The sequence below is a fragment of the Canis lupus genome, chromosome 29 (genome assembly GCF_048164855.1).
Source record: "Canis lupus baileyi chromosome 29, mCanLup2.hap1, whole genome shotgun sequence".
NCBI lineage: Eukaryota > Metazoa > Chordata > Mammalia > Carnivora > Canidae > Canis > Canis lupus.
The window spans coordinates 13,568,743-13,583,150 of record NC_132866.1 but is presented as its reverse complement, the minus strand read 5'-3'; the positions used below and the strand labels follow the sequence as shown (position 1 = coordinate 13,583,150).

General features: G+C 54.5%; 1 protein-coding gene across 1 annotated transcript; it reads left to right on the top strand.

Moving 5' to 3' along the window:
• The first annotated feature begins 1,169 nt into the window (after window positions 1-1,169).
• On the top strand, window positions 1,170-14,224 carry KCNK18 (potassium two pore domain channel subfamily K member 18). Its single transcript, XM_072804749.1, has 3 exons — window positions 1,170-1,389; window positions 4,030-4,158; window positions 12,274-14,224. Exons 1-3 carry the CDS (start codon window positions 1,170-1,172, stop codon window positions 13,068-13,070), a joined length of 1,146 nt encoding a protein of 381 aa, XP_072660850.1. The 3' UTR covers window positions 13,071-14,224.
• The last annotated feature ends 184 nt before the right edge of the window (window positions 14,225-14,408 follow it).

Genomic DNA, 14,408 nt, shown 5'->3' with positions numbered 1-14,408 from the left:
GTTGGGGAGGCTTCCACCTTCAGGAAAGAGCTGTCTGCACACCATCTCCCCACCATTTGGGTATTGGTCAACCCAGTCCCAAATCTCTATCGTAGGGTGTGCTCTCTCAGGACACTTTTGGTGCCAACTACCTACAGGTTGGATCCTCTGCGAAACAGACATGGAGATATAAGGTAAGAACTGAAAAACCTTTACTGGGATGCAGGATGGGGCAGAGAAAGTCTTCAGTCCATGGTGCAGAGATGACAAAATCTCTGGCAGGCCAATGGGGAGTTCTGGAACAAAGATTGCAGGTTGGAGGAGTCCCTCGGGGTGGCTGCAGATATGGGGAAGCTCTTGTACCCCCACCTTGCTCAGTCATTGCAGAGGGCTTCCCAGAGAAGAGGGCCTGAAAGTTGAGGCCCACCTTGAAGAAATGAATAGCTAGAGGCTGTCGTGAACCGTGTTCCTTGAACACAGAGAATCCTTTTATGAAGGGAGATCTGAATGTGCACACAACCTCATGTCTGTCGCTGGGCATGTTTTTCTCATGGCAGAAACAGAGTCCAGGGGACAGTTCAATCGCCTGCTTTTGTTACATCTGCTAATAGCTGATTGGTTAGAGCAAATCATGTGGTCTAGCTCTGCCCACCTTAAGGCCATGGCAAGTGGGGGCAGGATGCTACAGGGGAGTGAGGAATTCGGACCAATAATTAGATCCATACAGGATAAAGGATGTAGACTGTAGGGCTCTGGCCATACCCCTTACTATTGTTACTACCAGTCCAAGAAACCAGATTTCACAAGCGACTCTTGGGAAGGACAACCGCTTGCCTAAAAACCAAAAATCAGATTTGGTACCTGGAAGTCAAAATTGCAGCTTCCTGATGGGAAAGGCCAAAGCACAAAGCAACCATCACGGCGTCTACCCAAAGCCCCTGCAGGGCAGCTCCCAGGCTGGCAGATCAATAGCAATTTGGGGTGCTGGGGGGCGCCATCTAAGTAACTGAACATGATGAGAACCGGCTGTTTCCCAGTCCTTGGGGAAGCACACGCACCATCCACTTAGTGCTGGAGCCTGGCCATTCTCTGGGCACTCCCATTCCTCCCCCTGTCCCTCCTCCTCCTGCTGCTGGGGCCCGCTCCTGCCTCTTCCACCAGTTCCTCCTGTGCTGAGCGCTCCTGGGAGGATGGAGGCTGAGGGGCCACCCCCGGGCAGGAGGTGCTTTCAGGAGGCCCTGGAGAAGCTTTTCCCTCGCCTCTGCTTCCTCTGCTCCCTGGTGACCTATGCGCTGCTGGGTGCTGCCCTCTTCTCGGCCATCGAGGGTGGCCAGAAATTGGGGCCAAACGACCCAGATTTTGAGGAGTTCTTGGAGGAGCTCTGTGGCATCTTGAAATGCAACAGAACAGGTAGGTGGCTCACCTGGGCGGAGCGGGCCCTTTCTCTGTGGGTGGAGGCAGCCCCCAGGGAGCAGAGGGCCATCTTGCAGGAGGCTGGTGAGGTTTGGGGGGTGTCTGGGAGCCTTCAGCTTGTATCCTCCTCATTCCTATGTGGGACCTTAGGCAAACAACTTCTCTCTGAGCCTCAGCCTTCTCCTCCGTAAAATAGGGAGAACAACAGCCTGCTAGTGTTGCTATGAAGAATGTAGGGAAAGCACTGAGCACCCAGTAAGTGCTCTGGAAGGACCAGAGCACTTCCCTTCCCTTTGCCTCAGCTCCCAGCCTCACCCAGACCAGCAGTCTCTGAGGAGGTTGGATTGCCGGAGATTTGGTGATGATGACTGGGGGACATGGGTGACCAGATTTGGGGTTGGGGGTTCCTAGGCTGGTCCTCTGGATTAGGCCTGCCTGGCCTCATGACTCATTTTATAGGAACTAGGATTCAAGGAACAATCAAACTGGGCTTGGGCCTTTGCTCCCCAATGGGCTGTGTGATCTGAGGCAGAGCTGTTACCCTCCCTGGACCTCAGTGTGCTGGACGGCGGGGGCCCGCAGTCTCAGGCCTGCCAATCATAGGGACTTGTGGGAGCAGATAAAGGACATGAAGCCTCTTGAAAGGCACAAGCACTTTACCTAGGTCCTTACCATGTTTCATGTGTCTTTAGTCACTTATTTTTTTCCCAAGGCTCGCAAATCTGTACTTAACAGAGCAAAATAAAAATATAGAGAGTTAATAAAAGACAAAGGAAAAACAGACTCTACAAGTGAGGGGAAGGATGCCCCTGGTGTGACAGGTCCTCAGCTGGGCTGCTCATTGCTCCTCCCATGGGCCCAACCTTGCTTCTCAGGCAGGTTCTTTCAGTTGAGGCTGGCTGGTCACAGGAGGCCACTTATCTCCTCCTTGGAAGGTCCTACTCCTTCTCTCTGCATCTGTACCAGACAAACGTCTCCTTGGTGCCGACCCAGGAGAAGCCCTCTGCCATCACCACCACCACCACCACCAGGACTCTGAGCCATCCCGGCTCTGATGGCAACAAGTTCAGACCTTCCCAAACCTGGCCACACATCAGAATCCTCCAGGGAGCTTGTCTGAAATACACATTTCCAGGCTCTTCTCCAAACCCTCTTAATCAAGATTTCTGGGGCTGTGTTAGGAATTTTATTTTTAAAGTTCCCCAGGTGATTCTGATGCACAGAACACTATGAGAATGCAGAGCTGATCCAAATCCATTTTTTTTAAAGATTTTATTTATTTATTCATGATAGACACACACAGAGAGAGAAGCAGAGACACAGGCAGAGGGAGAAGCAGGCTCCCCGCAGGGAGCCTGATGCGGGATTTGATCCCGGGACTCCAGGATCACGCCCTGGGCCAAAGGCAGGCACTAAACCACTGAGCCACCCAGGGATCCCTCCAACCCCATTTTGATTTTGTTTTTGTTTTTAAATAATGTCTACGCCCCACGTGGGGCTCGAACTCACAACTCTGAGATCAAGAGTTACATGCTCTTCTGAATGAGCCAGTCAGGTACCTCTCCAACCCCATTTTCTACTGATTTTTGTTGGAGATTAAGATGCTCAGTAGGTGCCAGGTCAGTAAGTGCAGACCCTGGGCCGAACAAGTTCATGCGATATCTCACTTAATCCTCACACCAACCAGAGGGGCCAGTATGAATTGACCCCTTTCACAGGTTAGGAAACAGAGGCTCCGGGAGTTAAGCAACTGGCCAAGGTCACAAACTACAAAGTGGAGCCAAGGATTCCACCCCAGGCTTTTGAACTCCAGAGCCCACTTTTCACCACCATGTCACGCTGCCTTCCTGATGGGGAAACAGGCTCAGAAAGAAGCATCTTGTCTATGGCTGCGGGAGCTACCCAGGGTCAGAGCTGGGTCTAGACTGAACTCCCAGGTCGGTGCCCATTCACATGAGCAGTGACCTCCCGCTGTGTGCCAGAGTCTCAGGATGGCTTCTGAGGTCCCAAAGCCCACTGGCCACCCAGGCCAACAGAATTATTTGGGACCTGCCCTGAGGAACCAGAGCCCCGATCCTGCTCTGTTGGCCCGGGGTCAGATGTTTTGAAAGCCAGGGCTTCCCAGAAATCCTCAGGCGCCTCGGTGCTCACATATCCCAGTATAAGTACCAAATTCCATCAGGCTTAATGACCTCCGGGAGTGGGTATGGTTTGTAACTATATAAGAGCTTACATTTCTTAAGGACCCATTTTGCTTTCAATTCTCAAGAACTCCAGTGGGGATGAGAGAGACTGAGCAAAAGCTAGAATGCCCCTTTGCAAAGTGAAAGACACAGAGGCCCAGAAATTTCAGAATGCGCCCCCTCCTAAGGCCGCACAGAGATTTTGTGGCTGAGCTTGAGGGGACCCCCGTGGGCCTCTCCCTTAGGTGCTCATCTCATGGGGGATGTGGCCTCATAATCCCTGCAGGCACCAAAGGCAGGACCTAAGGGCAGAGACATGCAAAAGCAGAGCCAGGTTTTGGCATCGAGGGACACAAGGCAGGGGACATGCTGGTCCCTGGGGAAGACCCCTGCACGCGGTGGGACCTGCCTTCAGCAAAGCCCTCTCCTTCACACTGGTCCTCTCTTTCCCCAGTTGAAGAAGGCAGGAAACAGGACCTCGGGACGCTGCTGCAGAAGGTGAAGCCCCACTGGGTTAGCAGTTTTTCAGACTGGTCCTTCCTGAGCTCGCTCTTTTTCTGCTGCACGGTGATCAGCACGGTGGGTAAGTCCAAGGGCAAGGGCGGGCTGGGAGAGAGACCTGCAGGAGAGAGAGGGAGGAGGGGGAGGCCGGGGCCCCTTGGTGGGGATGTGGAACGTTCGATTCACTTGGTCAGGCAATGGCGACGAAGTGCTGACCCTGCGCTGCGTCTGCTGTGCCGAGTGGCCACTGCTCCCTCCTAGGGGGATACGGCAGGGAGCAGGACTGCTGCTGGCTCCTAAGGGGGGAGCTCCTGCTGCTGGGAATTTGGGAAGCGTGCCGTCCTTGAGGTGGGTGCAGCCCCTTGCCCGGGTGTAGACCCCATTGAGCAAGGGGTAGGCTGCATTTCAGCCCCCTCTTGCCCCTTGGCTGAATGCTCTTGTACGAAACACCTCTTGCCAATGGCACCTGCCAGCACAGGCTCTTGTGCAAGAGAGAAGTACTCAGGAAACCGAATGTGGTCAGCCTGTGATGTATCCCAGAGTATTGTGGGAGCACAGAGTAGGGGCGGCTGCCCCAGGCGTGGGGTGGTTCTTAAGTGGTAAGAACGTTGTAAGGGCTCCCTGGAGGGGTTGACAGCCATGCTGAGTCAGACAGGGGGAGCAGGAGTCACCGTGGGGGCCTGTGGGCATGAAGAGGACCCTCCAGGCCAAGAAGTCAGCATGGACAAAGGCCCAGCAGCAAAAGGAATGGCAGGCATTGTAAGGAGGTTAATTAGGGGTGAAGAGAGGTGGGGGGGAGTGGGGGGCCCAGTCCTGGGGAGGCCTGCTAGCTGGGCTAAGGAGGCTGGTCTCATCCTGATGGCAGCGGGGAGTGTCTGGAGGGTTGTAAGCAAGGGAAGAACACGGTAGCTCAGCGTTCCAGAAAGATCACCCCAGCTGTAGTGTGGAGGTGGACCAGACAGGGGGAGACTGGCAGCACGGAGAGCAGTAGGGGGGGTTTGTGTGGCAGTCGACATGAGCACTGATGGCCATGGCCTCACCCAGGACAACGGTCATGAGGACGGAGAAGAGGGCTGGACTGGAGGGAAGACTTGCAGGAAAGTCTGCAGTGGTTGGGCACCCGGGAGATGAGGAAAACACCACAGTCTTTGCTGGGCGGGCTCGGCAGGCCGCAGGGAGGGTGGTAGCGATGCTGGGCCTGGGGATGGAAGTGATGCTTCAGGGCCAGTCGAGGTCAAGGCTCCCATGGAGCTTCCAAGCGGAGATGCCCAGCACTGCTGGAAATGGGGGTCGGGGCTCAGGGCCATGGGCAGGGTTGGGGCGATGGGTTTCAGAGTCACCAGCATATAGATGGCAAGAGACTCCCAGGGAGTGGAGGTGAGCACGGGGGGGGGGGGGGGGCATGGTGTGGAGAGGGAGCACGGTGTGCCAGAGCAGGCCTGGGAGCACCAACAGTGATGTGAGGGAGGAGGAAGGGCTGCGGTGGTAACGGGAACTAACAGTTACTCCAGGGCTGTACCAAGCTGCCTCCTTTATTTTTTTATTTTAAAGATTATTTATTTATGTATTCGTGAGAGACACGGGGGTGGGGGGCGGGGGGCGAGAGACAGAGACACAGTCAGAGGGAGAAGCAGACTCCGTGCAGGGAGCCCGACGTGGGACTCGATCCCAGGACTCCAAGATCACACCCTGGGCTGAAGGCGGCGGTAACCCGGGCTGGCCAAGCTGCCTCCCTGAAAGTTCACAGAGGTCTTATGAATCAGGTGGGGAGCCTGAGCCCAGAGAAGCGCTGCTGGGGGCCAAGGGCATGCAGTGAGTAGAGCTGGTGCCCACCTGAGACTCCGGATCCAGTGCTCTTTCCCAAAGTAGCCTACCAGCCTTGCAGGTCTGGGGGTGCAGCAGGGACCCTGCCTGGTCCTGTGCAGGGAGCCCCAGGGAGAGCCTGCTGAGCCTGGGGGCAGGGGGTGCTCAGATTCCCAGGGAGTCCTTTGTCTGGCGGGAGTTGATGCCCCTGCCTGGAAGGAAAGGCACCTGGGGAGGAGGAGCCAGCCTTACTCCACTCCCTGCACTTCCTACATGTGTCTTCAGCCCCCAAACAAAGGAAAGATTCCTTATGTGCAAGTCATTGGCCCAGGGCAGTCCTTCCAGAGCCCAGGGTAGAGGGGACGGTGTGGGGCAGAGCTGCCCCCTACAGTGACCGATTGCTCATGTAAAGGGGGCCACAGACCCTCTTCTCGGTGGCCACACAAACCGTGGGCTTCTGGGTGACAGAGCAGAGAACAGATAGGAGAGAGGGGGGACGTGACATGAGCAACAGCCTCTAGAGCTATGGGGATGGGGCCGTCCTTGCCCTTGGGCACCGTGTCCTTGGGCCAGCCTCTGAGGATGCTCTAGTAACTATCAGCCCCTGGCTTCCCTCGGTGATGGTACAGCAGGTGGGGCCAGGTCGGAGGGGCCATGCCAGGGCTGACAGGAGTCTCCCCTGCTGGGGACAGGGTCACAGGAGTGGAGGTGGCCACAGCTCAGGAGCTCCTGAGTCAGCATCCCCACCAGGAGCGTGGCCCATGGCTTAGCCCCTGCCTCTCTGGGCCAGTGAAAAGGCCTGGATCCCCATCTTCATTCAAGAGAGCACCAATTCCTGAGGCGGACAGGCCTATGAGGGTCACAGAGCTCCGGCTGTGGCTTGGATGCTCATGCTGAGGTTCCCTCACACTGTGTGTGTGTGTGTGTGTGTGTGTGTGTGTGTGTGTGTGTGTGTGTTTGTGTGAGCACGCTGGCCAGCTGTGGACTCTGGAGGCTGGCCACCTTGGGTCGGCTATGTGACCGCCACAGAGCAATGTGGCCTGTCTGAGCCTCGCTCCTCATCTGTAACACCTCCCCGGCCTTCAGATCAGTGTGAGGGTAGATGTAAGAGGCAACCAGGATCCTCGCCCCTGCCGCTAGTGGAAAATCCAACCCAAGTGGCCCAAACTGTAGGGAAAACGTGTTCCTTCCTGGGTAAGAAATCCAGTGGGGATAGCTCTAGGGCTGGTCAATGTGCAGCTCAGCCGTGGCACTGAGCATCAAGTTCCCTCCGTCCTGCTCAGCAGGGTACCAGTGTCCACTCCCATCTGGGTAGAACTGCATCTCATAGAGAGAGGCGGGGGCGGGGGGGGGGGGGCTGGCCATCACCATCAGCAAAGAAACCCTTCCTAGAAACCTCCACCCCTAAGCCAGCCCTGGCAAGGGGATTAGATCGCCAGGATGACTTAGACCAATTGGATCCCTCTCTAAACCAGGTGGGGGAGCAATGGTACCCCAGGAGAGATGAAGGGAATGGTTGCTGGGGGTGCAACCAGTGTCTGTTGCAACAGGCTTCGCAAATGGGCACATGTTTGTGCCCCCACGTGGCTTCTTTCAGAGCCGGTCTCTCCCCCTACCTTGCCTCTCCAGCAGGGACTGGTAACGGGCAGGCAGCAAGATGTCCACTAGCTACTGGAGAACTCAGCGCTTGCCAGCATTGGGCATGGTGTCCACAGGCCTTATATGCATTATTTTACTTAATCCTCATGACACGACAACCCTACAGGGTAGGTGCTGTGACATTTAGCAGCAAGCTGAGGCTTCTGGAGAAGGAAGTCACTGCCAGCAAGGCAGAGGCAGGGCACAGCTGCCCTTTTCAGGGATACCCACACTCAATGGGACAATAGTCATGGGGAAGCAGCAGCCCCAAGGAAGATAGTGGAGGTGAGCAAAGGGGTTCAGTCTGTTTTCCTTTTCCTCAAGAACTTCAGGGGACTGATCTAATGCAGGCTTTCTCAGCTGCCACTGTGGGCATCTTGAGCCAGATGACTCTCCCCGGTGGGGGCTGTCCTGTGCATCGTAGGATGAGTAGCAGCATCCCTGGCCTCTACCCCCCAGAGGCTCCCACCTCTTCCCCTACTGTCTCCACATTGCTAAATGTCCCCTGGGGGGCAAACATTGCCCCCGTTGAAAACTGATCGAATGCTGTGGTCCCTCGACCCGTGGCATGAGCATCACCTGAGAACTTGTTAGAAATGAGAGTTAATTCTCAGGCCCCATCCTAGACCCACCGAGTCAGAAACTATGGATGTGGGGCCCGGGAATCTGTATTTAGCAAGTGCTCCAGGTGATGCTGGTGCAGGCTAAAGTCTACGAAGCACCGACCCGACGCGAGGGTTCTCAGCCCTGGCTGCACATTGCAATCATCTGGCTATTTTTTAAAAGCTCCCAAGCCTGGACCCTGTGGCAATCAAGTCAGAATCTCCAGGGACAGACCCAGGCTTCAGCATTTTTCAGAGCCCTCCAGGTGATTCTAATGGGAGTCCGGGCTGTGAACCCTGATCTAATGGAAACCCATTATCTTGGTTTAAATCCCAAGAAAACGATGCTACTATCAAATCAATTAGGACATCATGCCGTCCAGTAATTACAATGGAAGAGGATGTTGGGGAGGTTCTCCACTCTCTGTAATCAATAATAGTGTTTAAAGTGCTTCCTGCCCTAATCTCTGGGTCACCCTTAATGCGCCTGGTCTTGATGCTGATAAAGGGACACCTGGCAGGCATGAGGTTGGTCAATCCCCAGTCATTTCCAACTGGGTCAATCTCTTTGGATTAGAAGGTAAAGGGCAAGGGGGCACCTGGGTGTGGTTCAGTCCATTAAAGCTTTGGACTCTTGATCTCAGCTCCGGTCTTGATCTCAGGGTCATGAGTTCAAGCCCCACACTGAGCTCCATGCTGGGCGTGGAGCCTACTTAAAAGAAAGGAAGTAAAGTGCATGGGCTATTAAATACAGCCTGAGTGGAGTGGACCATATTGGAATGTAAGAATACATTATAAGCAATGATAGGATTTTCCGTTATGCATTTCAGCGTTCAATAATTAGTACAGTTGATACAATTTCCTTCATAGGGGCCATGTGCTCTCTGAGATTTGCTTCCTCGATGCATTTTCTGGACTATAGCATATCCCCTGGACTCTAAACATGTTCCACCTAGAGGCAGCCACGTCTAATTTAAATCCACTAAACTCACCTTTGCCAAGGAGGACACTGGGGTGGAACATGTATGGGGCAAGTCTTTTTTTTTTTTTAATTTTATTTATTTATTTCATGAGAGACACACATGTTGGGGGGGTGCAGATAGAGGCAGAGGGAGAAGCAGGCTCCATGCAGGTAGCCTGACGTGGGACTCGATCCTGGGTCTCCAGGATCACGCCCTGGGCTGAAGGTGGTGCTAAACTGCTGAGCCACCTGGGCTGCCCAGGGCAAGTCTTTATTAAGGAGTGCACACCCTTGTCAGGGTGTGTTTGGGCTCTGTTATGCCAGATAGGTCACCTGACTTCTTGTTCCTTGTCCATTAAACATGTTAACAATGGTGGTTGCCGGCATTGGGATTTCACTAGGAAGGGGATTTTCACCCTACAAGGCACTTTATTCTAGAAATGTGATGTTCTTTTCCTTAAAATAGGTCTGACCCCAGGATCCAGTCCTCGAAGCTGAACGGTTTCTACTGTGGAGCTTCTCCTGACTGTCCTGGGGGTACATAAGAATCAGGGGGCTTATTCACCATCTAAAAAAGAAGGTGGTCCCCATCTATGAGCTCTTGTGGCTGCTGCTGACATCTAAGGACCGATGGCTCTGTGGGGCCCATGACCAGCTTTGGCACAGGAACCTTTGCTGACACCCAGGGCCCGGGCTCCACCAGGACTGTGGCCAGGCCTCTCTGCGCTCCTGTCTCCCCAGGAGAGGCTCCAGGTGCCCTCCTCTCTCACCTCCCCGGCTCCAGAGAATCTTCCCACACCTTCCTTCATGGCCGCAGTGCCCACCTGCCCCGTTTGCCTGGGACTGCCAGTTTTAGCACAGAAAGTCGGGTGATCTGGGAAGCACGTCAGCTCCAGGCAAACTGGGCGGATGGCTATTCTCCCCCAAGGCCCAGCTCTGTTGTTCTCTTCTCCACCTTTTCCTGAAAGTCCCCACCCCTGCCTTCATCTCCTCAGTGGGCAACCCCCTCTCCTTGAGGGGAGGGCCGGAGCTGCTGGAGGCCCTCAGGGAACAGGGAAGGGAAACAGAGGCATTTGGAATCCTTGCCTCTGTCTCAGCAAGTCCTGCCCCATGAAACAAACCTGGCTCGCTGATGGGAGGGTTAGCCAGTGTGGCCCCTATTCCTGACCCCTGGTGCATACACCTGTTGGATCCTCACCACATCCTGCTGATGGTAGAAAGCTAAGGTCAAGGCCTTGCTTCCCTCTCAACTAGGAGTCCTAGAAGGCAGGACCTCTGCCTGTTTCTTGTTGTACCCCCAACCCCACCCACGAGTGCCTGGCATACAGTAGGTGCTCAATAATTGCGAATCCAGGACGGGTACCTTTGTTCTAGGAGCTCCAAGAACAGTCTGCTCCTTTATGTCCTGTTATTGGTCCCTGTCTGCCATAGCATAGTCGCTGGGGTGGTTATTTGATTCACATCTGCCTCTGCCACTACACCAGAAGCTCAGCGAGATGGGATAAGATACCACATCTGCTTCCCTCACCACTGTGTCCCCAGCGCATGCAGTAAGTGCTCAATATGCCCATGCGCTGTGAATGCACATTCTGCCACAGTATGGCGCCTCGTGGGATCAGCCAAGGGTGGCGTGGAGTGCTCTGGGCTGGATGCCAACTGATGAGACCCTTTGAGGTCCACAGCCCTCTCCCAGGACTCCGGTGAGGGTGGGCAACCTAGACACCTGCGTGCTCCTGGGACGCAGGGCCTGAGGCCAGAGTCTGCACAGGGAATTAGCGGTGGAGGAGGCTGGGGCTTAGCCAGCCTAGCAAGTGCCTTCAAATCAATTTACATAGTTGGCCTAGGGGTTTCTGTATTAATCATCTTGTATGACATCAAAAATTAAACACAGGCACTTAATACAAAAGCTTTTCCCTCATTTGGTTGAATTGACGGAGCTCGGTCTCTCCAGAAGATCCAGCTACCTGGGCTGCAGGGGTTGACGTCTCTCTGCCCCTGCCCTGCTGCTGACAGGAGGGACAGGGATGGGGTGATCGAAGGACGGAACCCCTGAAAAGCACAGAAGCCTCAGCCCAGCCCTCTCTTTGCTTGGCTGAGTGGTTCTTAAGGACTGCAACCTTCCACCCCCGTGGGTGCTCCTGGCCCCGTGGGGATCAATGCTGGCGTGGCCGCTGGGTGGTTCTCGGGGTTTGACTGCCAACTTCACTCTTTATCACTGAGTGCTCTTGGCCGGGGTGCTTCATTTCTCCGAGCCTCAGGTTCCCCACCTGTGAATGGTGGTAACCATGCCTGCCTATGCACGTTGGTTGATGCCAGTCCACGGTAAGTGCTACCGGCAGCTGCTTTCAGCTCCTGAGGGCAGGGACGCCAACACTGATCAGCTGCCCACTCTGGGTCAGGCCCGGGTCTCATGTAGTCCTTCCAGCTGGTCAATATACAAAGCAGGGATTGCCATCCCTATTTTACAGACAAGAAACTTGAAAATGTGAGCCAAAGTCAGGTAACGTTCTAGTAAATGGCAGGGCTGGGATTCGAACTCAGGTTCGTAAGATTGCAGATGCTGGGATCCCGACCACTTCACTAGCATTTGCGAACGTTTTCATCCAATCTCAGCCGCAGTGGCTCTGAGGGCAGCAATTGTTTCATTCCTTCCATCCTTCTACAATCCCTCACGCTATGCACACTGCTGTCCACTGTTGCCACATACTGATAGCCCGTTCCGTAGGAACCAATAAACCAAGGAGGCCAGACGTCCCGGGGAGGACAAGGGTGGCTTCTTAAAAACAGGTGCCTTCGTGGAGGATGGAGGCGGACGTGGGTACGATGGCAAAGCCGTCCACAGCCTCTCCCCTGTAGCCATCCTGTCATGTGGATGCTTAGCAATTTTTCAGCAAAATGAAAAGCGATCAGCTCACTCCCAGCCATGCTTGTCCCCTGCCAAGGACATCTTGGGTCAAAGATCTGGCTATGAGCTGCTCCTTATCCTAAAGAGAAGCCGAGTTTCGCCTCCCACTCCCCCCACCAAAGCGAGCGCAATGCCAGATGGCAGATGAATGCTTTAAGATGAATATTTTCAAACACATTGTGTAAACCGTCCTACCAAGGAGGCGAAATGCCAGAGGGTCTCTTTCCAGCTTCTGGGGGGAAGGGGAAGAGCAGACACCACAATCCTGGGCTCTGTCCTCTTTTTCAGGTTACGGCCACATCTATCCTGTCACCAGGCTCGGCAAATACTTGTGCATGCTCTACGCCCTCTTCGGCATCCCCCTGATGTTCCTAGTCCTCACGGACATGGGTGACATCCTGGCCACCATCCTGTCCACGTCTTACAATCGGTTCCAAAAGCTGCCATTGTTCCCGCCTCACCTTCGCGAGTGGTGCTGTCGCTTGCTCTGCAGAAGGCCGGCCACCAAGCCCGTGGCCAAAGCTGTCCCGAGGATCGTCATAGATGCCCAAGAGCTTCCGGACGTCAAACCCGGCAGGTGTCCCTCGGCCCCGGGTGGCAACGCGGATCTGTTCGAGAGACTCCTTGCACGGGAGAAGCAGAACACGCTGCAACCGCCCCCGCAGGCCGTGCAGAGGAGTAACTCGTGTCCCGAGCTCGTGTCGGGGAGACTCTCCTACTCGATCATCAGCAACCTGGACGAGGTGGGACGGCAGGTGGAGAAGCTGGACGTCCCCCTCCCGGTCATCACCCTCCTTGTGTTCGCCTACATTTCCTGTGCAGCGGCCATCCTCCCCATGTGGGAGACGCAGCTGAACTTCGAGAACGCCTTCTATTTCTGCTTTGTCACACTGACCACCATTGGGTTCGGGGATACCGTTCTCAAACACCCCCACTTCTTCTTGTTCTTCTCCATTTACATCATCATTGGGATGGAGATCGTGTGCATCGCTTTCAAGCTGGTGCAGAACAGGCTGCTTCACCTCTACAAAAATCTCATGCTGTTCTTTGCAAAAGGGCTATTTTACCACCCTGTTAAAAAGTGAAATCTCCACCCTCTCCTGAGTGGCAGATGCCAGCTGAGCTGGTTTCTTCGCCTCGCCTTTTGGGGGCCAGGGTCGTTGGAACTGGTGACCCCGCCACCTGTCACCTGAGACCTTGGGGCTTAGAGATAAATCCTGCATGAAGGCTAATTTGGGTCTCGAGGCCCTGCAGAAACGTGGCCAATGCCTTTCGTATCAAGACATGAGACAAAAACTTTCACCATCCTCCAAAGCCCCATTAGTTGCCCTGTCTTCATTTTTGAAAAGCCCCACCTTATGTTGATGAAGCCACCCTATGGATGTCACAGCTTTTCTTGAGTTACGAGAAAAAAAATTACCTTTGCTTTTGCGATGTGCAGTTGCAGCTGGATTAAAATCTTCCCGAGAGGCTCCCTGTTCACCCCAGATGAAGCAGAGCTAGTCTGAACAACCTCTTTTCTTGAATGACTTCATGAACTTCTGCAAGGTTGGCCCAGGCCCAGGCCACGCTAAATACACGGAGGCCACGGTGGGATTGTCACCTGTGTTCACAGGGGCCTGGGGCATCTCGACCCCCGATTCTGTGTAGACCAGCGTTCTCGCTAAAGTGGCTCAGGACTGGCACCTCCCGAATGAGTAGGCATGTGCAAATGTTGATGCCTGGGTAGGTGGTGGGTACGGGAAAGGGTTGGCGCTCAGTGGGGGGATGTGCTCCTCAGCCGTTTCTGACCGAGTTGGCACGTGAATGAACTGGTCTGTGTGGCGGATGCTGTCCATGCCCCACTCCCAGGCCCTGGGACTCCAGCTTGCCTTGCCCGAGGACTGTCCTCTGTCACTAAAGCATGGGCATGTGCAGAGCAGGCTAGAAGTGCCAAGGGTTTAGCGCTCCTGGGAGCACCCCTCCATCAACAACTGACAGGACGAAGTAGATGGATGGTGCCCAACTGCTGGCCCCTCCCATGGGCTGACTCTGGGTCATGTTCAGCACTGTCTCCCCGAGGTCTCCAGTGGAAGAGAGCCTCAGTTGCTCATCAGCATCCCCTGTCTTGGCCTCCTTCATCTTGGTCTCATTTCCCCATTTCTCTTGAGATCACCCCCAAATGACCCACTAGCACACAAATCCTTGTCTCAGAGTCACTCCTAGGAACCCCAGCCGGGGAGAGGATGTAACAAGTCAGTGTGTGAACATGCACGGAGTGGTCCAAGAGTCTTCCTATTTCTTCGGTCGGTTATAAGAAATGTCTTATTGGAGAGAATCAAAGTTTCTGGAAAGCTTCTTTGAGGGAATCTCGGAAATGGTGAACTTTACTCCAGGGTATAGCACAAAAAAATCACAAAAACCAATTAAAAGTGTTGGGAGGT